This window comes from Chiloscyllium punctatum, chromosome 19 (assembly GCF_047496795.1).
Source record: "Chiloscyllium punctatum isolate Juve2018m chromosome 19, sChiPun1.3, whole genome shotgun sequence".
NCBI lineage: Eukaryota > Metazoa > Chordata > Chondrichthyes > Orectolobiformes > Hemiscylliidae > Chiloscyllium > Chiloscyllium punctatum.
The window spans coordinates 47,810,696-47,833,595 of NC_092757.1; the positions used below are offsets into that span (position 1 = coordinate 47,810,696).

At 41.5% G+C, this 22,900-nt stretch overlaps 1 protein-coding gene across 1 annotated transcript in view; it reads right to left on the reverse strand.

Moving 5' to 3' along the window:
* Positions 1 to 8,184: 8,184 nt before the first annotated feature.
* The window catches only part of rfc2 (replication factor C (activator 1) 2), a 37,525-nt gene continuing 22,809 nt past the window's right edge, over positions 8,185 to 22,900 (reverse strand). Inside the window, exons 6-11 of the mRNA XM_072589335.1 lie at positions 21,665 to 21,765; positions 19,953 to 20,110; positions 19,056 to 19,121; positions 16,695 to 16,775; positions 14,626 to 14,739; positions 8,185 to 9,280 (exon numbers count right to left, since the gene is read on the reverse strand). Coding sequence (XP_072445436.1) covers positions 9,170 to 9,280; positions 14,626 to 14,739; positions 16,695 to 16,775; positions 19,056 to 19,121; positions 19,953 to 20,110; positions 21,665 to 21,765 — 631 coding nt within the window. The 3' untranslated portion in view covers positions 8,185 to 9,169. The remainder of the gene's footprint in view (positions 9,281 to 14,625; positions 14,740 to 16,694; positions 16,776 to 19,055; positions 19,122 to 19,952; positions 20,111 to 21,664; positions 21,766 to 22,900) is intronic.

The following is a 22,900-nucleotide window of genomic DNA, read 5'->3' on the forward strand; positions in this document are numbered from 1 at the left end:
TCAGAAATATACAAATACACTGTGTCTGCCGTTATACTTAACCCCAAGATGAGCTTCCAACTGGTGTTTGTATCATCACTATTTTCACCTCAGTCAGCTCATCAGCTGCTGAAATTCTCATTCATTGCTTTGTTATGGCTAGACTTGACAAAAGTGAAATGTTCCTGGCTGCTCTCCTACACTACCTTCGTAAACAAAAAGGTCATCTAAGGCTCTGTCCCAGCTGACATCAAGTCTCATTTCATTTATCACCCATGTCTGCTGACTTACATGGCCCTCAGTCAAGCAAAATCTTGACTTTAAAATTCTCGTTCTTTGTTTCAAATCTTTTCATGACCGACCTCTCCACCTGAATTCTCCAGTCTCGTTGACATGGCCTTCACCAGGGATCATCCTCATCTGTGGGACTTACTCTTTTTATTCCTTTAACAATTTCTTTTAAAATTTCAGAAGTGTTTGGACAGTTGCTCTGAGATTGTGGCCATAGTAATACTATCATTAAGCCATGAGTCCAGAGACCTGGGTAAATAGAATCTTGGAGATATACAGCACAGAAACTCTTTGGTTCAGCTTGTCCATGCTAACCTGATCTGGTCCCATTTGCCAGCATTCGGCCATTATTCCCCCAAACCCTTCCTCTTCATATACTCATCCGTATGCCTTTTAAATGTTATAATTGTACCAGCCTCCACCTTTTGCTTTTGTAGCTCATTCCATATATACCCTGTGTGGAAAAGTTGCCCCTCAGGACCCTTTTAAATCTTTCTCCTCTCACATTAAACTTATGCCACCCTAGTTTTTGAGTTCTGCAACCCAGCGGAGAAAACCTTGTCTATTTGCCCTATCCATACCCCTCATGACTTTATAAACCTCGATAAGGTCACCCCTCAGCCTCCAATGCTCAAAGGAAATTAGCCCCAGTCTGTTGAGCCTGTTACTACAGCTCAAACCCTCCAACTCTGGCAACATCCTTATCTATTCTGAACCATTTCACAACATCCTTCCTGTAGCAGGGATACTACGGTTGCATGCAGTGTTCCAATAATGGCCTAGCCAATGTACAGCCGTAACATGACCTCCCACCTCCTGTACTCAGTGCTCTGACCAATAAAGGAAAGCATACTAATTGTCGCCTTCACTATCCTATCTACCTGAAACTCCACTTTAAAGGAACTATAAACCTGCACTCTAATGTCTCTTTGTTCAACAATCCTCCTAAGGGCCCTACCATTAAGTGTAGAAGTCCTGCCCTGATATGCTTTTCCAAAATGCAGTATCGCACATTTATCTAAATTAAAATCCATCTGTCACTCCTCAGCCCATTGGCCCATCTGATCAAGATCCCTTTGTACTCAAGATAACTTTCTGGAGATACAGGTTGAAATTCCACCTTTAATTCAGTTTTCAAAAAGAAACTTAAGTGTCTTATGTGGTGTGGCATCTCAATTTTGCTTTAAAACGCTGGGAAATTTTACCACAACTTAATGAAAGACGTAAATGTGCTATATCAATGTAGAAATGCTTGAATCATTTTAACCAAGTCAGCATTAATTACTAATTCTTTATTTGTGTTCAAAATTAAAAATCACACCATATCAGACTAAAGTCCAACAGATCCAACTAGCTTTCAGACCACTGCTCCTTCATTGTGATAGCTTTCAAAAACCCACAAAGGAAATTACATAATTAGTGAAGTCAATCAGGACAGCTCAGTGAACTGCATGCTGTGTTGCCAAAGTATTGTTTGCTGCATGCTTGGAGATACTATTACCTTTAAGGTACATCTTTTTTTTAACCAGGATGTTGCCTGGTCTGGAGGGAAGCTATTAGAAGGAAAGGTTGAGAGACTTGGGTCTGTTCTCATGGGAAAGAAGGCGGCTAAGAGGGGATTTGATAGAGACATACAAAATGGTCAGAGGATAAGATAGGGTAGACGGTGAAAGTCTTTTTCCTAGGATGATGACATCAGCTTGTACGAGGGGGGGGATAACTATAAATTGAGGGGTGATAGATTTAAGATAGATGTCAGGGGCAGGTTCTTTACTCAGAGAGTGGTAAGGGCGTGGAATGCCCTGTCTGCCAATGTAGTTAACTCAGCCACATCAGGGAGATTTAAACAGTCCTTGGATAAGCACATGGATGATGATGGGATAATGTAGGGGAATGAGGCTTAGATTCACAGGTTGGTACAAGGTAGAGGGCCAATGGGCCTGTTCTGCATTGTATTGTTCTATCTTTGTCAAAAATACAGTAATTATGTATTTTCATAGTAATGCTATTTTATTACTTGAGTTATGGTATTGGTGACATGGCTGGGAGAAATCTCTTTAGTTGCATTTTGATAACTTTGTACTTTAAGCAAACAAAAACTAAAAATGCCATCACTATTTTGCTACTGATGTGCATTGTACAAACATGGTGATCGAAGTCGAATTTTATTGTGGAGATTTTCTGGTCATTGATTGATGTAGAACCAGGGTTGGATAGGACTGAATTGAATTTATTTGTAACTCTGGCTTCCATTCGACACCCTACAATTTATTAGAATGAAAACCTTTGTCAGAGAAATCATAGAAACCCTACAGTGTGAAAACGGGTCATTTGGTCCAACAAGTCTCCACCGACCGTCTGAAGTATCCCACCAAGACCCATTCCCCTACCCTATTACTCTATATTTCCCAATTAATGACCTAACCTAAACATCCCTGAACACTATGGGCAATTAAGCATAGCCAATTCACCCTGACCTGCACATCTTTGGATTGTGGGAGGAAACCAGAGCATCCAAAGGAAACCCATGCAGACACAGAGAACGTGCAAACTCCACACAGTCGCTCAAGGCTGGAATCGAGTGCGGGTTCCTGCCGCTGAGACACACCAGTGCTAACCACTGAACTCTTTGATGCTGTGATGCTGCAAAACAACAGCCAGCCTCTCAATGGCATAGCTAGATATAAACAATACTTACATAAAACTGGTATCTATATTAAGGATAATACAAACCTCAAAATTCCAATCTACTGTACCTAGAATGTTAGGATGTAGGTTTGGGACTTAGCCCACATGGATTTTTCATTCTGTATAACAGGAAAGTGATGTTAGATTTACAGCCCCAGTGCAGTGCTGATTTCTCTCACCTCTGGCTCTTGCAGCTTATTTCAGTATATAATTAACATCTGCTTGCTCATTGACCAAGAAACAGTATAGGTTGCTATGGGACCTCAAGCAGAAAACAATTAAGAGGTAAACAATTAGCAAATAATTTGATGGTTCAGTGTTTCACTTTTTCAGGTTTGACAATAAAAGAAACGAGAGGAAAGTTGTAAATGTTTCAGAACCACATGCCCCTGCATGTTCGGACATTCACTTTACAATCATAGCCACCATGACTTGCTTATATCGAGACCCAAAAACAATCTGCTTCTCGACAGAAGCCTTGGCCTCATGTGTATTACTTCAAGTTAGACCCAAGGGTATTTGTGTGACCTAGAGAAACTGTAATAGGAGCAAAACAGAGGCTGCAGATGAAGATCTTCTGACTGCCAAAGACAGCCAGCCATGAGTTCCAAACAGGTTTTAATATTTTCTAGGAGAAAGTGAGGACAGCAGATGCTGGAGATCAGAGCTGAAAATGTGTTGCTGGAAAAGTGCAGCAGGTCAGGCAGCATCCAAGGAGCAGGAGAATTGACGTTTGGGCATGAGCCCTTCTTCAGGAATGAGGAGAGTGCGCCAAGCAGGCGAAGATAAAAGGTAGGGAGAAGGGACTTGGGGAAGGGACGTTGGAAATGCGATAGGTGGAAGGAGGTTAAGGTGAGGGTGATAGGCCAGAGTGGGGGTGGGTATGGAAAGGTCAGGAAGAAGATTGCTGAGTTCGAAGGGTTGGGACTGAGACAAGGTGGGGGGAGGGAAAATGAGGAAACTGGAGAAATCTGTATTCATCTCTTGTGGTTGGAGGGTTCCTAGGCGGAAGATGAGGCACTCTTCCTCCAGCTGTCGTGTTGCTATGGTCTGGCGATGGATGCGTCCAAGGACCTGCATGTCCTTGGTGGAGTGGGAGGGGGAAGTTGAAGTGTTGAGCCACGGGGTGATTGGGTTGGTTGGTCTGGGTGTCCCAGAGGTGTTCTCTGAAACATTCTGCAAGTAGGCGGCCTGTCTCCCCAATATAGAGGCCACAGCGGGTGCAGCAGATGCAGTAAATGATGTGTGTGGAGGTGCAGGTGAATTTGTGGTGGATATGGAAGGATCCCTTGGGGCCTTGGAGGAAAGTGAGGGGGGAGGTGTGGGCGCAAGTTTTGCATTTCTTGCAGTTGCAGGGAAAGGTACTGGGAGTGAAGGTTGGGTTGGTGGGGGGGGTGGGGGGGGGGTGTGTGTGGACCTGACAAGGGAGTCACGGAGGGAGTGGTCTTTTCAGAACGCTGATAGGGGAGGGGAGGGAAATATATCCCTGGTGGTGGGGTCCGTTTGGAGGTGGCGGAAATGACGACGGATGATATGATGTATATGGAGGTTGGTGGGGTGGTAGATGAGGACCAGTGTGGTTCTGTCCTGGTGGCGATTGGAGGGGCAGGGCTCAAGGGCGGAGGAGCAGGAAGTGTAGGAGATGCAGTGGAGAGCATCGTCAATCACGTCTGGGGGGAAATTGCAGTCTTTGAAGAAGGAGGCCATCTGGGTTGTTCGGTATTGGAACTGGTCCTCCTGGGAGCAGATGCGGCAGAGACGAAGGAATTGGGAATATGGGATGGCGTTTTTACAGGGGGCAGGGTGGGAGGAGGTGTAGTCTAGGTAGCTGTGGGAGTCGGTCAGTTTATAGTAAATGTCCGTGTTGATTCGGTCGCCCGAGATAGAAATGAAGAGGTCTAGGGAGGGGAGGGAGGAGTCTGAGACTGTCCAGGTAAATTTGAGGTTGGGGTGGAAGGTGTTGGTAAAGTGGATGAACTGTTCAACCTCCTCGTGGGAGCACGAGGCAGCGCCGATACAGTCATTGGTGTAGCGGAAGAAAAGGTGGGGGGTGGTGCCAGTGTAGCTGCGGAAGATGGACTGTACCACATATCCTACGAAGGGGCAGACATAGCTGGGGCCCATGCGGGTGCCCATGGCTACTCCTTTGGTTTGGAGCAAGTGAGAGGATTGGAAAGACCCCAAACACCCTGTGGCTCAACACTTCAACTCCCCCTCCCACTCCACCAAGGACATGCAGGTCCTTGGACTCCTCCATCGCCAGACCATGGCAACACGATGGCTGGAGGAAGAGCGCCTCATCTTCCACCTCGGAACTCTCCAACCACAAGGGATGAACTCAGATTTCTCCAGTTTCCTCATTTCCCCACCCCCCACCTTGTCTCAGTCCCAACCCTTCGAACTCAGCACCACCTTCCTAACTTGCAATCTTCTTCCTGACCTTTCCGCCCCCACCCTCACTCTGGCCTATCACCCTCACCTTAACCTCCTGCCACCTATCACATTTCCAACGCCCCTCCCCCAAGTCCCTCCTCCCTACCTTTTATCTTAGCCTGATTGGCACACTCTCCTCATTCCTGAAGAAGGGCTCATGCCCGAAATGTCGATTCTCCTGCTCCTTGGATGCTGCCTGACCTGCTGCGCTTTTCCAGCAACACATTTTCAGGTTTTAATATTTGACTTGTTCAAACTAGCTTTGCCAATGACAGTCATTGAGACAGGCCAGAGTTATGTGCAAGCCCCAGCCATAGGAAATGGAGTCAAAGGCCATAGTTTGTATCCACAGCAGGATGTGTTCAGCTCTTCCCTCAAAAATATTCCAGTGATTATTCATCACATAGAATTTGCAATAAAGTGAATCAGATTATGTTCACACTCCACAGAAGATTCCACTTTTTTTTAAAATTCCTTTACGCTTTGGTAACCTTTCTGGCTTACCTGAAAGGGAGCTATGTTACTCACCCAAACCATGTGATATGACAATAAGTTTTGACATTCCTGACACTGTGTGGAGATTTCTACTGAATCATGTTTGATAAATGTCACTGTCACTCCCATCATTTGATTAGCTATCAGTACTGGCACACACCCATTCCCTGTCACCACTGTCAGAGGAACACCCAGCCACTGAACTACACTATTCAACATGGAGTATGCAAGAAGAAAAAAAACTTATTGTGAGGATTTCCACCCTCAAATTACTTCAGGCATCATCATATGTACATATTCCAGCATTCCTGCACTTGATACTACTCCAGCCTATTCCTTTACAGCCCAGATAATCACATCAGGTAATTCCTTACCTACTTTGATTCATATTAATCAATGTCAGATTGAGGCAAGTAAAAGAAAGATATTGCAGATGCTCGAAGATAGATTAAAAACTTGGCATCTGAGAAACTCAACAGGTCTGGGTGCATCAATGTTGCAAAACAGAATTAAGGTTAAGTGCGATAGGACTTGTTCAGAACTGAAAAGGGACTGGAAATTGTGTTTTTTAAAAAACGCTGTTGACAAAAGGGAGCAGCAGTGAGTGGACCAGAATGGGATGGTGCCCAGCGCAAAAGACAGAGGGTTAATGGTGTATATGGGCTTCACTGTGGAGATCAGTACTTTGTGGAACAACTCTGTTCGGTCACCATTCTTCCAGTTGCTTTCCATTTCAATAAGTCATCTGGCTCCTATGCTAACTTTTTGTTCTGGGTCTGTTAGTGTTCCAATGAAGAGCAATGCAGAACACCAGCTCATTTTTCACTTAGTTTAAAACCTTGAGGACTCACTGACATCAATAACTTATTACCTGTTTCCTACAGTGTGATTTCTACACCCACCACTGCCTGGCCACGTCTATTTGGCTTTACTTTCAGTACAGCAGATCCATTGCCCTCCTTTCACAGCTATTTCACATTTGTCTCTATCACTCCCTCTGCCTTTTGCTTTGGCCAATCTCACCATTTGTTACCCTATCGTACCCCCCATCAACATTAAAACCATTTTCCAACTCCTGATAAGCTAACTTATCAGGCTCAAATCCTAATGTCTGTTTCTCTCTGCACAGATGCTGTCAGATGTGCTGAGTTTCTGTAGCATTTTGTTTTTATTTCAGAGAACCCATGTCGAATAATCACACTCTTTGCACAGAAATCACCAGTTTGACCCAAAGATATCAAAGCCAGGTAATAGCCTATGCCAAGAAGTTCACATCTCCTGATTTAATTCACACTTGTAGGGTGCCACATATTAGGAGATCACAGCTCAAGTGCTAAAAACAATGCAGCTAGACTCAGGAATACACAACTATAATTTTAACAGCTGCTTTTGAAGGTGATGGTTTAGTGGTATTATTGCTAGACTATTAATCCAGAGACCCTGATAGTGTTTATAAGGACCCAGGTTTGAACCCTGCAATGATGGAGTTTGAATTCAATAAAGACCTTGATTAAGAGTCAAGAGTGTGGTGCTGGAAAAGCACAGCAGGTCAGAAAACATCAGAGGAGCAGGAAAATCGCCATTTCAGGCAAAGGCCCTTCATCAAGAAGTTCCTCAGGAAGGGTTTTTGCCCAAAATGTCAATCTTCTGCTCCTCTGATACTGCCTGACCTGCTGTGCTTTTCTAGCACCACACAGAACTCAAATCTCCAGCATCTGCAGTATTCACTTTCGCCATCTTGAATTAAGAGTCTACGATGACCACGATTGATTGCCAGCTCACTAATGCCCTTTAGGAGAGGAAACCTGCCATCCTTACCTGGTCCGGCCTCCATGTGACTGCAGACCCACAGCAGTGTTTGATATTGAACTGTCTGGCACCAATTAGGGACGGGGAATAAATACTGGCCTAGCCAGTGATGCCCACTTTCCATGAATGAATGAAGGAGAAAACAAAAACTTCATCAATTGGTTCATGACTGCATTTCCAGCATTTGTTCCAGTATGAATTGTACCTTTCTCCAAAACTGATTAAGTCAACAAATACAAAAAAAAGTTGCCTGTACATCCCTGAGCAGAGATATTGGTGACGTTAAAGTGCTGTGAATCATCAACACCTTCAGATTTTAAAAAAACTGGTTTCAGCATGTGAGTTTATATCCATGGCAGTTAGCTAGAATGTAAATGGCCTCATGAGGTGCTGTCACATACATGGGGCCATTTGGGAGATATAATTGGGACCAGTGACAAAACTAGAAAGCAGTGATGTGAAGATATTCTGCCAGGAATTCACTGCCAATTCACCTAAACAGACATGAATTTATTTATTGAACACCTGGAGCACAGACAATACAACAGCAGAGCTGCTTTGTATCTCATTGGTCACAGTCAGTATCTTATACTGCCAAAGAACTTGCACTGGAATCACAACATAATCTGGAGAATAGAACATTGTAATGTACTCATTGAAGAGGCAAATCAAGATTTCAGTGAAAACAACAGCCTCCATCTTGGAAATGTAGGAAAGATTTTTTGCTATAGGATAGACATTATGAAATTGGATTGGGTGCAGAAAAGATTTAAAGGTTGTTACCAGGATTTGGAGGGTTTGAGTTAGAAGGGGGAGGTTGGATAGGCTCAGACATACTTCCACTGGAACATAGGATGTTGAGGGGTGACCTTCCAGAGGTTTATAAAATCATGAGGAACATAGATAAGGTGAATAGCAAAAGGTCTTTTCCTAGGAAAGGGACACAATTTTGAGGAGAAAGATGTGAAAAGGGACCCGAGGGTCAACTTTTTCACAGAGGGTGATTCGTACATGGAATGAACTGCTAGAGGAAGTGGTAGATGTAGAGACAGTTACAACATTTAAAAGACATTCGGACAGGTACATGGATAAGTGAGGTTTAGAGGCATATGGGCCAAATTCAGGCAATGGGACTAGGTTAGAAAACCTGGTCAGCATGAACAAGCTTGAATGAAGGGTCTGTTTCTGAGCTGTAGGGCTCGAACTGTGCACTCTCAGGCTATTTATTTCACTGTGGAAAACACTCACATTTGCACCATAGCAATTTATTGTACATTATTTTATTATCCAAATGTAAAATGAGCTTCAGAAATGTGATAAAATCAAACATAGAATTCAAATCCATAGAATTCTCATATAGAGGGAAAAGTGTCCAATAACGGTATCTAATGAAAGTCTATTGACATACAATGTAAACGTGAGACCAAATTTAAACCTTATCTTCGAAAATAAAAGCACCCTGGAGATTGACGCATCAACTTGCTGGTGGAGCTGCAGTCTTTTGGCAAAGTCGAGCAAGGAGCCCAGCCATTTGTAATAAGGAATTCACCCCTTCAGCAATTCGCATATGAGTGTATCCAATCTCCTGCAGGGAGCAAGATGGAAAATTTATTTTTTTTAAAATAACTGACAAGTTATCAAAGTTTTCATGTTCACTTTTGATTTTCTGAGACCAATCCTTCTTGTTTTTTTTCCCCCACCCATTCCTTTAGCAATGTACCTTTATTGATATTACCAAATCATGGACAGAACAGTCTGTCCCACTCTCTTGCCTCACTGTTTTCTCCTGTTTTGTAGCAATGGGAGAATATGTATAGAGGAATTTTGTCCTCCTATACTAATACTGAGCTACCTAAATCAGTATAAAAATCAAAAAATGTCACTTCAACAATGAACCCTAAACTGAAATAGAAAACGAATTACTGGTCTGACAAATCAGCACTAAATATTCACCACTTTTACATTGTGGACTTGACCTGACTGAGACCCAGAGCTTGTTATTTCAGGGTGGGTTCAAATATGGGTCTCTGTTGGCATAATGTGTCAGAGTCATACAGCACAGAAACAGACCCTTCAGTCCAACTAGTCCATGCCGAACGTAATCCCAAAGTAAAATAGTCCCATCTGCCTGCTCCTGTCCCATACCTTTCCAAACCTTTCCCATTCATGAACTTATCAGAATGTCTTTTTAACGTTTAGTTGTGCCCACATCCAGCACTTCAAGAAGTTTATTCCACATCATTTGCGTAAAAGAAAAACTGCCCCTTTTGTCATTTTTGAATCTCCTTCCCCTCACCTTACTAATGAACCCCCTCGTCTTCAAGTCCCCTATCCTAGGGAAAAGGCACATACTATTAACTCATGATTTTATAAACCTCTAAAAGGTTGCCTCTCAACCCTGAAGCTCCAGTAAAAAAAAGGTTCCAGCCTATTGTCATGACTCAAACCTTCCATACCCAGCAGCATTCTGATAAATCTCTCCCTACCCCTCTCCAGCTTAATCATATCTATCCTATAACTAGGTGACCAGAACTGGACACAGTATTCCAAAAAATGTTGCAACGTTCTGCACAACCTCAACATGACTCCCCAATTCCTATACGCAAAAGAATTGAGCAATGAAGGTAAGCATGCTAAACACGTTTTTAAACCATTATACTGTATATGACACAAGCTTCAAGGAATTATGTACCTGAACCACTAGGTTCAAGTACTCTCCAACACTACCCAAGGCCCGACCATTAATTGGACAAGTCCTACCCTTGTTTGTTGCAATGCCAAAATGCAATACGTCGCACTTTTCCATACTGAACTCCATCTGCCATTTTTCAGCCCATTGACCCACAAATCTGACTTAGAGGACTATAGTTCCCTGGTTTCTCCATGCAATCATTCTGAAACAAAGGTACAACATCAGCCACCCTCCAAATAATCAGGCACCTCATCCAGAGTGAAAGACTATGCAAATATTTCTGCATGGGATTTCGCAATTTCCTCCCTTATTCCCCACAACATTCTGGGATACATTAGATCAGGTCCTGGAGATTTATCCATCTTTATATTCCAAGCCCTCCAGAACCTCCTCTTCCATAATGTGAATCGTTTTAAAAACATCAATATTTATTTCCCCGCATTCTCTAGCCTCAATTTGTTTCTCCAGAATAAAACTGATGCAAAATGTTCATTTAGTATCTCTCCCATGTCCTGGGGTTCAACACAAAGATGGCTTCCTTGATCTTTAAATGAATCTCCCCCCTCTCTAATTCTCTCTTACCAATGTACTTGCTGAATTCTCTGGATTAGTCTTAACCCCATCTGCCAATACTATCTCATATCCCCTCTTTGTTCCTACTCTTTATATTCATTAAGAGATTCTATTGAACCAAGTTGCCTGTATCTAAAATAAGATTTTCTTTTATTCTTGACGAAATCAATTCATCCATTGTTCCTTAAATCTTACCAGCCTTACCCCTCACTCTAACAGGAACATCTTGAAACATCACACTCTTGAAAGCGTCTCACTTGTCAGATGTCCTTTTACCTACAGTCTACTCCAATCAACTTTGAAAATTGGGTCATACCATTAAAATTTACCTTACTCCAATTAAAAGAAAAACTTTGATGGAAGGTTTATCCTTTTCCATAATCATTTTGAAACTAACAGAATTATGATTGCTAGACCCTCCTTTTACTTCAGTAACTTGCCTTGCATTATTGCCCAAAAGGTGGTCATGTTTTGCATCCATATATTGATAAACTTTCTTGAACACATTTAATAAATTCATCACCATGAAAACTTAATACTTATGACAGTCCTGATGTTTGGAAAATTAAAACTCCCCATTACCACCACCTTAAAATGCTTACATATATTTGAGATCTCCCTACATATTTCTTTCTCAATTTCCTCCTGACTATTGGGGGGGGGCCTCCAGTACAATCCCATCACAGTTGATCTTTCCTCCATCCTTTTGTTTGCCTCATCATCGCAGGGCCCGTTCCTGTGGCCAAATTAAAGTTCAAGTAACGGCTCATTTCTTCTTGTCAATGTCAGTGTGTAACAAGCTGAACAGAAAAGCCCAAATGCAAGTTAAACTCAGAATACAAGGAGAACTAGCCATTTGGATCCAGAACTGGCTTGAAGGAAGGTAGAAGACAAGGTTGGTGGAGGGTTGCTTTTCAGACTGGAGGCCTGTGACCAGTGATATGCCACAAGGATCAGTGCTGGGTCCACGACTTTTTGTCATTTATATAAATAATTTGGATATGAACATAGGTATAGTTAGTAAATTTGTAGATGACACCAAAATTGGAGGTATAGTGAACAGCGAAGAAGGTTACCTCAGAGTACAATGGGATCTTGATCAGGTAGGCCAATGGGCCGAGGAGTGATAAATGGAGTTTAATTTAGATAAATGTGAGGTGCTGCATTTTGGAAAGGTATATCAGAATAGGACTTATACACTTAATGGGAAGGTCCTGGGAGCATTGCTGAACAAAGAGTCCTTGGAGTGCAGGTTCATAGCTCCTTGAAAGTGGAGTCGCAGGTAGATAGGATAGTGAAGGCAGGAATTAATATGCTTTCTTTTATTGGTCAGAGCATTGAGTATAGGAGTTGGGAGGTCATGTTGTGGCTGTTCACGACATCAGTTAGGCTACATTTGGAATATTGAGTGTGTTCTGGTCTCCCTCCTATCAGAAGGATGCTGTGAAACTTGAAAGGGTTCAGAAAAGATTTACAAGTATGTTGCCAGGTTGGAGAATGGGCTATAGGGAGAGGTTGGGGCTGTTTTCCCTGGAGTATCAGAGGCTGAGGGGTGACTTTATAGAGGCTTATAAAATCATGAGGCACATGGGATAGGCAAGGTCCTTTCCCTGGGGTGGGAGAGTCCAGAACTAGACAGCATAGGTTGAGGGTGAGAGGGTAAACATTTAAAAAGGACTAAGGGAACAACTTGTTCACACAGAGGGTGGTGCATGTATGGAAAGAGTTGCCAGAGGAAGTAGAGGTGCCATTGCAACACTTAAAAGGCATCTAGATGGGTATAAGAACAGGAAGGGTTTGGAGGGATATGGTCCAAGTGCTAGCAAATGGGACTAGATTAGGTTAGGATATCTGGTCAGTATGGATGAGTTGGACCAAAGTGTCTATTTCTTTCTGTACATCTCCATGACTCTATGATGCTCCAAACAAGATTAAATGACAAGGAATTAGAACATGAAGCTTCTCTTCCTTGGATTTTGTGCCCAAAGGCTGGTTACCCAGAGCACACAACAGCCATCATGGATGGGACAAGGAGGTAGTTGCTGAGTCCACCCCAGAATCGAACCTTCTGTTGTTGGGCACTAATTTGGACTTCACCAGCTATCAAACTATTTGAACAAATCAGTCCCTATGCACGGAGAGCCTCAGTTGTCATGGAAACACATACTTTTACATGAATTTTGGAGCATGGAGATGAGGATTGTCATGGCAGAGGCACCTTGTTTTTTTCACATTACATGACGGATCAGGAAGCTCTCCCAATCCTACTGCCTGCCACTGGTGTGTACAGGAACTGTTTACAAGCTGATAATCAACCATTTTGGCCACAACATGAACTGATCTTCCTTAGCTGTCATGTCCCTGAATGGGACTTTAACACCAGAACCTTTGACTTGAAGGCAGGGACACGACTCACTGCAACACTAGTGTAATGAGACAAATAACTATTAGAGAAGCATAAAGTTTCCACTGGCTTTCCTATGACAATGACCCTGGCGTTACCAATTGCACATCAGAAACTGTGGAATTTCCATCACAAGTTCGATCTCTGCATGACAAGCTGGGCCCATCTCAGAATATTGTGCACACTAGATTTCCACTAATTGAGTCCTTCACAAGAAGGATGTTTACATGATATTGGTTTCTTTTGGGCACAAAGGCATCAATTCAAATCTTGTTAAAAATTAAAAATGCTTCATTTTCCAGAACCTGACTCACGCACACTAAACGAGCAGAATTTAAAGTTATGTCCAGTGATTTACAATCAATTGCTCACAGATGGACTAGACACATTAAAATTACTTTTTTGTGATAACCCCATTTGAAACTGAATTGATGACATCGCACATTAAATAGACTCTCTTCTGTTCCAGATGAACATAAATAGAAAGCTGGCAAATCAAACCAGCATCAGAAGATAATCAAGTTGGTAGTGAAGAAAATTTTAACTGAAAATATTTATGCGGAAGCATTTAAAAAATAAATGGAGAGATTGGATTAGAAATAAACATTAAAGTAAGATTACAAGATTGGAGAATTTCGAATTTGTTTACTTGCCTCCTAGTTATGAAGCAGCATATAACAATTTGAAATAAAATTTGAAAGATCTATGTAAGAGGACAGTATAAATGGTTATGAACACGAGGGACGTTAGTTAGCAGTATTTACAGGTATGGCATCACAAACAAGCACAATGGGCCAAACTTCTCAATCAAAAAACATGAGAATAAAAATTGCCTTTTTGAATAATGATGGAAGTGATGAGATTTGAAAACACGGCAAGTTTAAAGGGGACTCATGTCCCTGCTAATAAATGGGTTTGGTTCCACAAAAATAAGCTACATTGAAGTGCACCAGAATGCAATACATGTGAAAGATGTTGGTAGATTTTGTTTTAACATTGAGGTGGACTGCGAGTATCTACAATGAGGTGTCTTGCCCACAGGATACCAGCTCCGACAATGCTGACTTACCTTTGTTGTATGATGAAATAGTTAACCATGTATTCAAGCTCTGATGCAGAACACATACCCTGAACCACCTGACCCAGGAGCAAAGACACGAACAAGCCGATCAAGTCAAACAGCTTTTTGTCTGATAGATGTTATTCTCAGGCTGGGTACAGATGGCAAAACCTCGGGCTCTGAGTCTTCAACCCTTCTCACCTTTATGAACTCCAGCTTCAAGTACTCTTGCATTTGGAAGGTTTTACAGACACGGAAGATGTTGCCAATAATGTCTTCTGGTGAGTAACCCAGTTTCCAGAGATGAGCAACAACCTGAAGATGACAAAATCAGAGGAGGACATCATGGTAACCAGGAAATACCAAAGACAATGGCAATTAAAAGTGAAAACATCTGTCAACTGAGAAAAGAAAAATGAATGGAGAAGTGAAAAAGAGAGGGAAAAAAAACATCAGGAATTATTGAAGCATTCTGGCAGCACTGTCTGAAGAGACAAAACAGTGTGATTTGTGGAGCGCCTCAGGGGTCAGTGCTGTGCCCATTGTTGCTGGTTATCTATATCAATGACTTGGATGAGCATATACAAGGCATGATTAGTAAGTTTGCAGATGACACTAAAATAGGTGGTATTGTGGACAACGAGGCAAGCTATCAAAAATTGCAACAGGACCTTGATCAGTTGGGAAATGGGCCAAGAAATGGCAAAGGGAGTTTAATTTAGAGATGTGAGGTCTTGCATTTTGGAAAGTCAATTCAAGGCAGGAGTTTCATGGTGAATGGTAGGGTCTTAATGAGTGTACTGGAGTAGAGGTTCCTTGGGAGTTCAGGTGCATAGTTCTCTGAAAGTGGAGTCATAGGTAGACAGGGCAGTAAAGACAGCTTTTGGCACGCTGGCCTTCATCAGTCAGAGCACTGAGTATAGAGGTTGGGAAGTTATGTTGCAGTTGTACAAGACACTGATGAGGCTGCACTTGGATTATTGTGTTCAGTTTTGGTCACCTTGCTACAGGATGTTATTAAACTGGAAAGAGTGCAAAGGAAATTTACAAGGATGTTGCTAGGACTCAATGGTCTGAAGAGGTTGAACAAGCTAGGCCTTTTTTTGCCAAAAATGGAGCATAGGAGACTGAGGATGTATAAGATCAAGAGAGGCGATGGATAGGGTGAATGCAGTCAGTCTTTTTCCCAGGGTTGTGGAATCGAGGACGAAAGAGCATCAGTTTAAGGAAAGAATAAAAGGGAACTTAAGGGACGACTTACTTTTTACACAGAGGGTGGTGCACATGTAGAAAGAGCTGCCAGTGGAGGTGGTTGAGGTGTACATTAACAACATTTAAAAAGGCATTTGGACAATACATGGATAAGAAAGGATTAGAAGGACATGGGCCAAGTGCAGCGAAATGGGGTCAGCATGGAGAGACATTTTGGTCAGCATGGACCAGTTTGGGCCAAAGGGCAAGTCTCCGTGCTGTAGAACTATGATTAACTCAGTTTTCTCTCCAGAGATGCCGTCAGAGGTGCTGAGTTTCTCCAGCAATTTCTGGTTTTGCTTCATGCAGTTACTTGTTTAATTTTAGGTGAAAAGGAGAATTGGGCACTGAAAACATACATGCAACAGAGAAAAGCCATGCTCAGAAAAGGTTTCATGAGGAATGTTCCCTCCAAGCTGCACAGCATTCTGTTGTATACCAAGTTGAGAATGTTTCCTTTTAAGGTGCATACATACCTAGCAATACTCAAGCGACCACCAGCAAAAGAAACAAGCCACACTCAGTAAAGAGAAATTAGAGGAAACTGTGTCCTCATGGGATTTTTAAAGATAACATGATGTCAGCTTTAGGGAGAGGCTACGACATGGACCAAAAGGAATAAGGTGAGGTAAAAATTAATGAGCTCCTTGAATGGTTACAACCATTATTACAGGAAAATAAATTCTCATGTTTGGCTTTAGAATGAGAGAGTGCACAGACGGATTGGAGGTAGCAGCTTTTATGGAGAAAAATATTGGGAATATTCTGGCCCTGCACCATAGATTCAGGAAGAGGAAAACTGGTCACAGAGTGAGATATGGTTCCGTTTTGGATATACTGCTGCCTTGAAGCAGCTATAGTCGGAACATTTGCTGTTTGGTTTAATCAGGCTGATAGACCTGTTGTGCTTCCTTCATTTTGGCTGAACAAAAGCTTGGAGAAGAGATATTGATATGTTTTGTATTTGAGGAGTTATCTACAAACATGCACAATTATAAGAGTCATTATGTGGAATCTACCTTGTATGCCTCATCGATGTTTGCACTGACACAGTGTTGAATCATCTCTTTTACCAGAAGTGGATGAGGTTCATCACAGACCTATTGGAAACAGTGGCATTTAGAAAAAGGATAGAACAGAGTGTTGAAAACTATGGTGCTGAAAAAGCACAGCTGGTCAGGCAGCATCTGAGGAACAGGAGCTTATGCTCCACGCATCGACTCGCCTGCTCCTCGGATGCTGCCTGGCCGACTGTGCTTTTCCAGCTCAGTGACATATCTGTGCAAACCCAACTAGAATCTCAGGCATCGATTTTGTAGATGTCAGAATTTGCATTTGTTATAAGTTTAACCATGGCAGACAGTTCAATGCACTCTCAATATGCTAGACATTAGAAAATGCTGTTTATGCAGTGTCATAATACATTCTAAGATGATCCAAATTATTTCATCACCAACCTGTTACTCTAGAGTATCGCCAATTATGTTAGTAGAGACAACAATGTTTTTGGCTGGATGCCCCAAAGTGAGTTCCCAGATAATCTGCTTTATTTGGTAATTAGTCAGTTAATACACAGGGAATATTTCTTGCTCTTCCTTGAATAGTGGCATGAGATCTTTGATATTTATCTGAAGTGGCAGGCAGAACTTTTGATTAACTCAAAGGAAATTCTGCAATACAGCATTCCTCTCACTGTTACATTGCAGCGTTACCCTCAACTGTGTGCTTAAATCCAAAATGGAGCTTTAACCCAAACACCATGTTTCAAAGGTTGGAGGGGTGCCAACTGACGGAACATAGAGCATAGAAAAATACAGTGCAGTACAGGCCCTTTGGCCCTCGATGTTGTGCCGATCCAAGCCCACCTAACCTACACTAGCCCACTATCCTCCATATGCCTATCCAATGCCCATTTAAATGCCCATAAAGAGGGAGAGTCCACCACTGCTACTGGCAGGGCATTCCATGAACTCTCAACTCGCTGAGTAAAGAATCTACCCCTAACATCTGTCCTATACCTACCACCCCTTAATTTAAAGCTATGCCCCCTCATAATAGCTGACTCCATACGTGGAAAAAAGTTCTCATGGTCAACCCTATCTAAAACCGCTAATCATCTTGTACACCTCTATCAAGTCACCCCTAAACCTTCTTTTCTCCAATGAAAACAGCCCCAAGTGCCTCAGCCTTTCCTCATACGATCTTCCTCCCATACCAGGCAACATCCTGGTAAACCTCCTCTGCACCCGTTCCAGTGCTTCCACATCCTTCCTATAGTATGGTGACCAAAACTGCACACAATACTCCAGATGCGGCCGCACCAGAGTCTTATACAACTGCAACATGACCCCAGGACTCCGGAACTCAATTCCTCTACCAATAAAAGCCAGTACGCCATATGCCTTCTTCACAGCACTATTTACCTGGGTGGCAACTTTCAGAGATCTGTGTACATGGACACCAAGATCCCGCTGCTCATCCACACTACCAAGTATCCCACCATTAGCCCAGTATCCCATCTTCTTGTTACTCTTACCAAAGTGAATCACTTCACACTTAGCTACATCGAACTCCATTTGCCACCTTTCTGCCCAGCTCTGCAGCTTATCTATATCCCGCTGAAGGTGATATCGAAACTCTAACATTCTTAGTTTCCATTGATGTAAGAATTCACCAATTCCATGGTCCTGGTAAGGACTTGGCTAAAAAGTTGCAGGTGAAAGGAACATTACTAGATCAGGCCCATGTTTTCTGGCTGGGAATACAGAGCTAAAAAAGCTCCTGCCCATTAAGATGTAGGAAACAAATTGAAACTACAAATCTGTAAAGTATTTACATGTTCACAGTGAAATAACTTAAGCATTTAATAAAACAATGAAAACGTTAAGCATTATAACAACTCTATGCAACTCAGAACTATTGGCCATTCTAAAGCAAATATTGTCCTGAAAGAAATATACATTATTATTTTAAAAGGTTGCTCAAAACTTTGAGACACATCCAAGAGACTAAGATAAACAATAGACTTTGGTGTAAACTAACATTTTGTAACTAACGATGCAACACTGGTTCAGCCATCTTTCTTGTGCATAAAACTTGGAGAGGATTTGCAGTAGTCCCTTGCAGCGTGCTGCATTACTGAAGGGGCTTGGACATTAGGTGCACAACCACCGACTCGTTGGTTTACTCTAATGGACATTTAACAGTCTCATAACATTAATTGCCGAGGAGCTGTGAATGCTCAGTGCTCAGGTCAACATTATCTCAATAAACACCAGAATAACTTGCTGTAAGCTTCAAATAACAATTTAGCAGTGAAATGTTTTGAGTTAACAAAGCTATTAGGTAAATCTAGGTTTTTATTTAAAGAAAGCACTTACCTTGAAAACATTTTCACTGTTAACAAACCCAAAACCAGAATGTGTCGACTGCAAGTTGTTCAAAGCCTGTTAAATTAAAAGGATAATTTTGTTCCTAGATACCAAATTGAAATCAAAATAACTTGGTTCACCTATATTAGAATGTCTATTCAAAGATTAACATGCTGCAATGCTAACATTTGGCTACACAGATTCAGCTGAGAGGAACAGAGTAAAAGTTTCTTTCTCCTGGAGTTGAGGAAGGGTCACTGGACCAAAATGTTGACTCTGATCTTTCTCCACAGATGCTGCTAGACCTGAGTTTTTCCAGAGATTTCTGTTTTTGTTTCTAATTTTCAGCATCTGCAGTTCTTTCGTCATTTTATTTCTTTCTCCCATTTTTCAGTCAAGTCAACCTTATTGTTGAGAGTTTGGTGAAATTACTGATAACTTGATGCAAATTAGTCACCTGAGATCTCTTTGAAAGAGTTCTTGCATATTATAGCACAATGATTTTGTATCTTATTGAGATACCTGAACTGAAGCATCAAACTCTTAAATACTGATGCCTTTCATACAAGGACAAAAATTCAAAGTAAACAGCTCACCTACATTTTTAAAAGTGCAAATTTATACAAGCCCTGGAATCCCATCCATGAACCTTTTTTCTTCTTTTACAGTCTAAAGTTTACCTCACAGCTTATGTTGCTGCTGTTAAAAGTTAATTTGATATAGTTTCTGGATGTTCATTAGCTTCTAAATGCACGTTGCAGTTGGTGCTGGGAAAAGGTCATGAGGAAACCATTATCTGGGAGTTCTCCGCAAACGGCATACCCTCTCTGCTGGTTGGTGTTATTACTGACATTTCGCAGTCAGCATCCCCATTCTACACTGTACCATTACTAAAACTAATCTCACCTGTCTCATGTCTCCTTGTGCTGTGAAAATTATGGCTTCCAGTCCATCATCTGTGTACTGGACATTCTCCTTCTCAACCACCTGCATCAGTCGAGCCAGAATCTGAGCATCAGTGAGTTTTGTGTAACGCAGGACAGCACAGCGAGACTGGATAGGTTCTAAGAACATGCCATGGATATTACATGAATTCAATAGCACACGCTGAGGTGATTCCGCAATAGAAACAATTATAACATCTTGAATGTTGAACTTAAGGCAAGGTTGCTTCAGGATGAGAATCTAGCTTTCCAAATTTGTTCTGGGGCTTGAGCTGATCACAAGTTGACAGAAAACAGTCATTATGAAAAGAATCTTTCATCAATTTGTGGTTGGGCAGAGAGTTCTCTGTTTAGAAGAGGTCTGTACAAATAGCCAGATATTACCTCTGACCAGCTTTTTTCAGGCATAGCACACAAAAGGCACCAAGGAAATAACACAACATCTTTAGGCTCCACCAATTAGTACAATAGCTATCCTCCTTATCTGGCAAATGCTGTAATTCGAAACAACTTGTATCCTTTGTATCACATGAAATAGTTGACAACAAATATCACTGTTAAATCATTGGGCAGATATTAAGAAACTAACAATAGAGGTAAAAGCAGACAGATGATTTGGTTACTGACTTGTGCAACATCCTAAAGGCACAGCTGGATCTGTCTAATGACCATCTCAAGCATACAGACACACCTAATCAACCATGCTTAGGCAAGCAGTAAACACTAAAATGTGCAGTACAGTATTAGCACTATACTAGACTTAAACAGAAAATAAAGACTACTCTTTGGTTAAATTATATAGCAGCAGATAAAGAGCACTTCATTTTGGCAATCTCTTTCTTGCACCCCTCCCCAACACTATAATCTTTCACTTTACAACTCATTATGACAGCCCATCAAGCTCATGAGATACAATCTCCCCTGGCCTAGATGCAGTCACACTCAACTCAAGTTTTGAACTGTATGATTCATTGTGTAAGTGTTCAAGAGGATCCGGGCCAGGAAGTGGTAAGCTACTAAAAATAAACCATTGAATGACATGAGCCAAACAAATCACAAGATCAGCCCCAGGAGTGCTTACAATTCCATAGCTTGCCACTATGGCAACACCTGCTTTGTTGATACCATGCAAGGCTGTTTACAGTAAACTAAAAATGATTCCTTGCAATTTACAAAAGTTTCAATTGCTTGAAGGCACTACAGCCATGTAAGGCAGGTGCCAGCTGAATGTAATATTGCAATCTTTCAGGTCACTTTAAAAGTGGGGAGAGTTATTAGTTGGTAAGCATCAAGGTATATTCCATGTTAAGGTGTAAACATTCACAGAAACATGAGATCCTTTATTTAAATACAATTTGTATTTACATAATATGATAAAGATTGCCAAATTGTCTTACTTTCTGTGACTAAACGTGCATGTAGTCCCACACCCAAGGACTGAACCTTCTCACTGCAGTCCCTGTCTTTAAGATTCTCTCAGCATTTTGCAACCTTGAACAGGCTTTTTAAAAATATATATAAAATAATGAGAATACACATGGTTTTTAACAGCTCAGATTAAACTAACAGAAATAATTGCTGTGGAAAAATGGTAAACACCCAAAACAGGAGAATAGTCAATTTAATAACTTCTGGTGATGCATCTGTAAATTTATCTGTTCAGCAAAAACCTACCTATGATTTTGTCTGAAGCGTTGCATGCCAGTGCAAAGCGAGTTGTTTTAGAGTAAATCTCCATTGTCCTCCTTAGGGCTTGTTGAGCTCCATCTGTCATACTTTAAATCAAACAAAGCTGAATAATATCAAATAAATAATAAGCCCTCTTCATCCATTATTCAGTCCTTGCTCATCTGTGGGAATCACTGGAGACGTTCAAATAAGCTTCATCTCTCTTCTATAAGATGCTGGCCTGATAAGTGAGCTGGTGTCTACAGATTAACATATTTATATAGCATCTTCAACATAAATGAATCTTACCAATATGCTTCACAGAGTCATTATAACGTGAAATATAGTCTTAAGATACACAGATATTTGGTTAGATAATCAGAGAGGCACATTTAAGGAAGGAAGTGAGTTAGAGGCACTAGAGTGATGAGAACTTCTACTGTTTGGGGCCAAGGCAATGGAAGACATGAAGCGATTTAAAACCAGGGATGATCTATAGACCAGATTTAGCGGGGTGGGTAGAACATATAGGGTTGAAAGTGTGGTTAGGCCATGAAAAACCTGAGAACAAAAATAAGAATTTTAAAAATCAGGATGCGGCTTAACTGGAAACAAAATATAGGTCAGAGAGCACTGGAGTGACAAGGAACTCTGACTTCATGCAAGGTGAGACCTGGACAGTTGAGTTCTGGACGGTTAAGTTTCTAAATATGAGACACCAGCCAGGGGTGCACTTGAGGGTAACAAAGACATGAATGGGGGTTTCAGCAGCAGACAAGCTGTGGGCAGTGGCAGTTTGCAATATAATAGAGTTAGAAGCAGGCATTCCTTGAGGTGGTATAAGGTTGGAAGTGTATCTCAGGAATGTCACACTGGAGGTTGAGAACATACTACACTCGTTACCCATCAGTAATGGTTTTGTTGTCAGCAACAATGGAATGATCTCAGCCAAAAATGGAGATGATACATTTCATGAACAGTAGTGATCATACTTTCAGCTCTAGTGAACAGCTTTGAAGTGTATACACTTGGCAGATACTTCTTCTACAATCTTGGCAATATTCAAAATGTTCCAAAACTATTTTATCAGCAATAAATTACTTTTTAAATGCAGCGACTATTATGTGTAAGCAAATTACACATATCTTGTTCCTGCAAAGGAAATGACATGAAGGTAGTTTCTTCTAAAAGTAAACATGCTGTTGTGAATGAATTTTGGTCAGGACACCTAGGGGGAAAAAA